This window comes from Oryx dammah, unplaced genomic scaffold, assembly GCF_014754425.2.
Source record: "Oryx dammah isolate SB20612 unplaced genomic scaffold, SCBI_Odam_1.1 HiC_scaffold_28, whole genome shotgun sequence".
Taxonomy (NCBI): domain Eukaryota; kingdom Metazoa; phylum Chordata; class Mammalia; order Artiodactyla; family Bovidae; genus Oryx; species Oryx dammah.
In genome coordinates, this window is record NW_024070212.1 from 83,633,310 (window position 1) to 83,641,346 (window position 8,037).

Consider the following 8,037-nt stretch of genomic DNA (forward strand, 5'->3'; position numbering starts at 1 on the left):
TTCATACATAAACCATGTGCCTAGCACTGTGCTGAGCACAATCAGGAAAAAAAGATAAATCAGACACGAATCCCCTACCAGGTTGCTGACAGTTTCTGAGTCTAACCCACAATCCAATCATGTAACTCCCCTGATTGAAATCTTCAGCATGCCTGCTGACAGATTGACCCCTAAACTCTTTAACAGGAGTTTGTATTCCCCATCATGATGATTAATTTGCCTTCCTCAAATGTGCCTTGCTTTCTCCTGTGGCTATGCCTTTTCTAAACCTACGCCCTCCACATGAGCTATCTGCCTCTCTAACTACCCCACCCCCTGCCAGCTCCTTACCTTGTCCACATGGCTAATTAGTGTCTAAATATCTTTTAGGTTGGAACTCAAGCTCTACTCCTCTGAGACTTTCAGGATTTCCCCAGACAGATCTAGGCCAACCTTTATTGGCCTCTCAGAGTTCTTTAACACCCATTATCATGTTTCTATATTGTATCTTTCTATTTGGGACTTCCTACTATCCACCCAGACTACATTCCTTTTTTATCCTGGTACATTGCACAGTTCTGTTTGACCTTTTTTTGAGTGAACAAATAAATGAGTGAATGTTCATAAATAACTAAACCCAAAATAGAAGATAATAAATGCCATTAGAGGGTGGTGCTATGTGGGCATTTGGAGAAAGGAGAATTCCTTCATAGTGAGGTGATCAGAAAAGGTTATATTAGTTTGAAATTGCTCATTAAAGATAAAGTTCCGTTTATATACAAAGGAATGAAATAGAGGGCCCTTTCTGGCAAAGGTGCAAGTTAGCCAAGCAAAACATTATGTATGAAGCTCAATACAAGGAATTTGGTTTGAATAGAATATAAGTGCCATTAAGAAGCCTATTAAATGAAAAAGGTGAAACTATAGGATAGGATCAGATCTAGGAAGGTGTTAGACAACAGACCAAGGAATTTGGATTTAATTCAAAGATAGTGAGTAGCATGTTGAGTTTCTAAACAGGGATTGATATGGTGAAGTTGTATTTCATAAAGGTCCTCAATGGCTATGTGCAGAATGAAGGAGAAACTTAAAGCATACAAAGAGTAAAGGATGTTATTGCAATGTCTAAGTGAGAGAGAATGAAATTCAGAACTAGGTCAGAGACCCATGGAATGGAAAAGAGGGAGCAGATACAAAAACATATGCACTGAAATTGTTGTACTTAATTACATACTGTGTTCATGAAGAGTTAGCATTAAACATGGAGTCTAAAAATATGGAACACGTAGTTCCATACCACCAATGGTGGTTGCCAGGAAAAACAGAAATGTTGGTCAAAGGGTACAAACTTTCAGCTAGAAGGTAAATTTCAAAGATTTAACATACATCATGGTGACTCTCATTAACAATATTGTGTTGTGTACTTGAAAGCTACTGTTAGAGTAGAGCTTTAATGGACTCACCATAACAACAACAACAGAATGGTAATTATGAGAGGTAAAGGATTTGTTAACCAACCTTATTTTAATAAACATTTTATAATATACATGTGTATCAATCACATTGTACACCTTAAACTTATACAATGTGATATATTAATGTCAATTACCTCTCAAAAAAGAGTTAATGTGCACATTAGTACTTTCTAGAAGTGATCATATAACAATACTAATACTTTTTCATTCTCTGTAATGTTTTTGTTTCATCTTGCTTTGAATTCTAGACCACATAAACTATAAATATCATATAATACGCAAGGACTTCTAATAACTATACCAAAGAGAGGGGGAAATGAAAATTTTAGATGAGAAATTCATCTAGCTGAATTAGAAGCTCATTTATTAAACTTCTGTTATAAGCCTGGCACTGTGCTAGAGGCTAGACCAAGAGGAAAACCAGAAAGGATGAGACATGGTCTCATCAAGGAACTTTTAGGTAAAGGCTTACCTAAAGGCTGGCAATAGTTCAATGCCAGTAAAACAAAAACTTTAAAGACAGATTATAGTAAAGCATTATAATTGAAGACACAAACTAGAGTTAAAAGAATTCAAAGAAAAAACAGATTTTTTTTTTTTAAAGCACACGGTGTAATGTGGGCAGGTACTCAAGAGAGGGCTCACTAGAACTTGAGCTGAACTTGGAAGGAGAGGTACAGAAGACTTTGAAACCATCTTCTGCAAAGGTTAGAAGGCGAGAATGAGTATGATGGGGGAGAGAGTAAGAAAGATAGGACTGACGGTCATGTTGAACCAGATGGTGAAGCTGAAACCATGTTGTGAATCCTGTGGGCTGGGATGAGCTTAATTCTCTACCCAGTGTTCACCAAGTTTCAACTAGAGGAGAACACTGCGAAAGCGGAAATGGATCATTTAGGGAAGATACTGGAGACAAGGAGATCAAACGGTTACTGAAATATTCATCAGTCTAGGCATACATGTCAAAACTGCAAGAGTGGTAATGGGGTTACAAACAAAACCAAAACTCAAGCAGAGAGAAAAGATGTTTCTAAAGAAACAAATGCTGAGTTTTGATGATGGATGACACATCATAAACTTAGTTGCTAAGAGACTCCCCAAAGACTGGGACCTTTCTCATACTTCTGAACTGTTGTGGGGAAAAACGCAGTTTTGTTGACTTTGGGGCAGATTCTGGCAGATTTAAAATGACTTTCCCATGGCCTTTTCACTATTTATGCCTGTTTTCTCTGTTTCTATGAAATTCATTAGTTCTTCAATAGCCAAGGAATGTGTCAGCCAGATCTGGAAACATCTATAACTATCTTTAATGAGGAAAGAGGATTAACTGAGGTCATCTTCTTGGTTTATTAGCCACAGTATTTAGCAGACCACCACAGCCTTCCTCTAGACACTGAGTGGATGATCCCTACTCTGCCCAATGATGAATCAGTGATCTTTATTATGTGCAAGGAAATATGTAGGGCAGGGTGTTCTTTATCCAGGGTGAAGGCAGAACATCCATCATTAAATTAGCATTTCTGGGAACCTACTCTGTGCTTATTCTTTAATGGGGGTTGTCAAGAAAATATTCTTGAGGGGAAAGACTAAGGAATGACTATGAATAGCTGGTCGTGCTTTCTAAAGAAAGATGGGTGGTTGGGATAAATTGACTGGTGGATTTGGAATTTTCCCAGTGAACTAAAGGCTAAATAGAAAATATTTTAGAGTTCAAAGAGGCAGAGTGCAAAGAGAGCCCTCAAGGATATTCTCTGCATGGGTCTGGGCTTCGTATACATGGCATCACTAATTCCTCACATCAACCACTTGCTGAAAGGATTAATGTTCTTATTTAGAGAGAAGAAAGCCCAACTCAAAGTGATAAAATATCAGCCAGTGAGAAGTTGAGGCAAAATTCTAACCCCAGTTCTACTGAACTTCCCACTATACCAGACTGCCATGACATACTGGAAAGAGCATGAGATTTGGCTTGTTGCTTTGTTAGTTTGTTTCTTTGTGTGTTTTTAACCAGATTCAAGTTCAGACTTCACGAATAGCTGTCACTTTTATTCACCAAGTCTGTTTCCTCATCTGTAAAATAGTAAAACTAATAAAAATAAAACATACCTCCCAGATTTGAGAAAGGATCCAGGGAGATTTTAAAGTTCTTTACAAAGTATAAAATGAAGTGGATAGTAAAGAGGTTCTTACTGCTTTCATTTTGGTTCTGGTAGGATAGGGACAGGCTTTAACAACACTAAGATGGACTGTAAAGTTTATTTTATGCAGTTGTTTTGGGCATTTCCTAATGACAGAAAATCAGACAGACAGAAATTTCAGCCAATGGACTTTTGTCTAATACTACAAATCCTCTACTAATGATAAAGCTTTGAAGATAGAAGAAAAGGCCCCCCAATTTAACTTATATGCAGAGTACATAATGAGAAACGCTGGACTGGAAGAAACACAAGCTGGAATCAAGATTGCTGGGAGAAATATCAATAACCTCAGATATGCAGGTGACACCACCCTTATGGCAGAAAGTGAAGAGGAGCTAAAAAGTGAAAGAGGAGAGCGAAAAAGTTGGCTTAAAGCTCAACATTCAGAAAACGAAGATCATGGCATCTGGTCCCATCACTTCATGGGAAACAGATGGGGAAACAGTGGAAACAGTGTCAGACTTTATCTTTTTGGGCTCCAAAATCACTGCAGATGGTGATTGCAGCCATGAAATTAAAAGACGCTTACTCCTTAGAAGAAAAGTTATGACCAACCTAGATAGTATATTCAAAAGCAGAGACATTACTTTCCCGAAAAAGTCCGTCTAGTCAAGGCTATGGTTTTTCCTGTGGGTCATGTATGGATGTGAGAGTTGGACTGTGAAGAAGGCTGAGCACCGAAGAATTGATGCTTTTGAATTGTGGTGTTGGAGAAGACTCTTGAGAGTCCCTTGGACTGCAAGGAGATCCAACCAGTCCATTCTGAAGATCAACCCTGTGATTTCTTTGGAAGGAATGATGCTAAAGCTGAAACTCCAGTACTTTGGCCACCTCATGCAAAGAGTTGACTCATTGGAAAAGACTCTGATGCTGGGAGGGATTGGGGGCAGGAGGAGAAGGGGACGACCAAGGATGAGATGGCTGGATGGCATCACGGACTCAATGGACATGAGTCTGAGTGAACTCTGGGAGATGGTGATGAACAGGGAGGCCTGGCGTGCTGCGATTCCTGGGGTCGCAAAGAGTCGGACACGACTGAGCGACTGAACTGAACTGAACACCACCATTGGTGATTCTTATATGTATTTCTTAACATTAATTCTAATTTTTAATTAAAATATAAATTATACACAAATAATTTTTCTAGTTAAAATATATTCCCATGTGTTTTAAATAATGTTGATGATATAACTATTATAACCATCCTATCATAGTATCTACATTAATGAGTCCTTTATAGTCCTAACACTGTGGTAAGCATTTACTATTTTATTCATTTTCATCTAATTTAATTATTCCTATTTTAGAGTCAAGGAAACTGAGGCTCAAAAATTTAAAGTGTCTTTCTCAGTCAGGCATACTCCAAAGCTCAGGACTTATATTTCCAGAGGTAGAGTATGAGGAAATGTCTTGAGGGGTCCAACCTAGACCAGGTCAAGAGCAGCTGCCCCGTCCAGAAAATTGCAAAGATGCAACTGACCAACTCAAAGAAAGATATATCTGCAGAGGAAAGGACCAACATTATAATAGGAGAAAGAGACCACAAATAAACCTGAAAAGAAACAGGAAACTGGACAGAATGGGATGGAGTGAGATGGCATAGGATGATATGGATGGGATAGGATGGGAAGGGACAAGACGGGACCAAATAAAACTGGATGGAATAAAGCACACTAGGAGCCCAGCTGTCTGTAGTCCACTGTTAGAAACACTCAGTAGAGAGTAGTTCAGAGGAGAATGTGACACTCAACTATCGTTGCATGTTTGAACAAAAACAGAGCTTAAACGGAGATGGCAGGTGTCACGAGAGCCCAACACTAATTGACTGGCCATGGCTTTCTACAAAATGACCAGGGGACCACTCCCTCTGGATTCTTTGAGAAAAAATTTCACAATCATTATGATAACTTAGGCAAATACAGGAGACTAGAAGAACAACATGCAAGGGATATATCCTTTACCCCTATAACAGGTATTTAAAAAGCTTGATACCTGTAGCGTAGATATTCACAATTCATGGAAAATATTTAGAAAATGATCTGAGCCCTGCTTGAAACAATCTCTTTCCCTTCATTCTATAATACAATGTGATGATTAAATGCAAGGACTAAGCACAACCTTGGGCAAGAGAATTCTCATCTCCATGCCTCAGTTTCCCTCTCTTTGCAAAATGAGTTGTTGTGAGGATTAAGTGAGTCAATATTGGTTAAGTTGTTTGGAGGGATGTCTGCAACATGGTGAATGCTGTATATGAGTACCAATCAATATTGTTGCAGTTGCACTCTAGTTAATTTTCTGCATCTGTTATCATCCTGACTGGTTGGAGATTTTCCTAAGGTAACAAACACCTTCTCAATATCCTCTCTATTCCCAGGCATAGTATCTGGCATTTATAAACTCACAAATTGAGGCTTATCAGTGAGTTATTGATTTTTGCTGTTATTGTGTTCTACACTTACACTTCTCTGTGCAACTATCAAAATCTGCTTACCCTTAGCATGAAAAGCGCATTAGCATTGCTACACATAACATGTGGGTACTAGAGTGTATCCTGTGATGATAAGTACCGTCTCTATTCCACAGATTTAGACTCTAAGCCACAAGAAGTTAGATGATTTACCTGTAATCACATGGCAAGCTGGAGGGAGTCACAGTAAACACATCTCCAGAAGTGCATAAAAGTGAGCTATTTAAATCCTGCATGTTTAGGAATGTGTTTGGATATTTCAATAAGATAAACATAAAACCAGAGCAATTATGAATTGTTTTTAGCAGGCACCCCACCATTTTCAAAAATTGGTCTCTTAAAGTTTTATGGCTACAAAGAACAAGCTAAAATTGTTTTAGAGTCTACCTATGGATTTTATTGGACCCCATCCCCTCTCCCCCAGATCACTGTCAAATTCCTCTCAGCATCTATGACACATGGTCAGGACTGTAAGTATCTTTTTAGGATGTCATTTTTTTAAAAAAAAAGCTTAAAGTTTCAAAATATTAGCATTTAATTTTTGCCCAGAAGTCATTCAAACTAATGCATTTTCCTCTTTTGTGTTTTCTCCATTCTCTTTTACAAACCTCTCACTCACCCGACCTAATGATAGGAGTCCTAGAGAAGGAACGAGCCAGACGCCTCATTCACAACTACAATCTCATTTACAACCTGTCCCTGAGCCCTCGGAAAATTGACCAAGCCTTGCAGAGTTTCTGTGCTGGAGAAAATATGCTCTTGGAGCCAGCGCTTCGGTACTTAAAGGAGCTATGATAACAAGCCCATATTGTGAGAACAGATGTTCCCTTTATCTCCCTTTTTACCCAGACACGTGTTTCTCCCCGGCCCGAGTGCAGTGGTGGAGGCACTGTCAGAATTGAGGCCGGCGCAGCTATTGTAGACACTTTGAACTTGGACTTGGTTTCTGGCTAGGATGTTTGCTCATAAGCAGCTCCAAGTGATCTGAGAAAACCAGGTTTTTCTCTTCTGAGGTGGCAAAAGCCCAATTTTGTTAAAATCCTCTTCTAATCTTATAAAGCTGATGATGAATATTCAAAGATTTTTTTTGCTATATTGCTGATCAAATAGTATTTTTGCAAACTCTGCAGTTCCATACAGTAAAAAAATATGCTGCTGCTGCTAAGTTGCTTCAGTCGTGTCCGACTCTGTGTGACCCCATAGACGGCAGCCCACCAGGCTCCCCCGTCCCTGGGATTCTGCAGGCAAGAACAGTGGAGTGGGTTGCCATTTCCTTCTCCAATGCGTGAAAGTGAAAAGTGAAAGTGAAGTCCTGTCCGACTCTTAGCGACCCCATGGACTGCAGCCCACCAGGGTCCTCCATCCATGGGAATTTCCAGGCAAGAGTATTGGAGTAGGTAGCCATTGCCTTCTCTGAAAAAAAAAAAAAAATGCTAGATGTCAACTTCCAAAAATGCTTGTCAATAATAAGTCAATCTTTCCTCTAGTCACTATTCTAGGATTTCCACACTATAAGAAAAATAAAAGTATTAACAATGAATTGGCTTAATACTAAGCAGCAGAAGCAGAATTTCAAGTGAGGTTTTCCAAACAAGTCTAATATTTTCTCTAGTACAAAACTAGACAGCGTTACACTGTCCCCAGGGATGTTTTCACAGAGTAGTGGATACAAGTTTTTAGGAGGGATTTCTGGGACAAAGGATTCTGTAAATAGATAACTTCTTCGTTTCCTCTGGCAGCAAAATCAAGCAAAACTTTCCACCCGATCCCATAGTTCTCCCCCTCCCCCAATTTGCACCCCCTGCATAATACATATTTACATTCACATCGCACACACAGGTGGCATGAGTTCATTGAAGGAAATCTAGGACTTCAGAGAAAGAAGTATTCCTAGTACTGTTATCAATGCTGAGGGACC

At 39.1% G+C, this 8,037-nt stretch overlaps 1 protein-coding gene across 1 annotated transcript in view; it reads left to right on the plus strand.

Annotated features, from left to right (window-relative positions):
* CUNH1orf87 (chromosome unknown C1orf87 homolog) overlaps positions 1 to 6,998 on the plus strand; it is an 87,340-nt gene extending 80,342 nt beyond the window's left edge. Inside the window, 1 exon segment of the mRNA XM_040232722.1 lies at positions 6,754 to 6,998. Coding sequence (XP_040088656.1) covers positions 6,754 to 6,914 — 161 coding nt within the window. The 3' untranslated portion in view covers positions 6,915 to 6,998.
* The last annotated feature ends 1,039 nt before the right edge of the window (positions 6,999 to 8,037 follow it).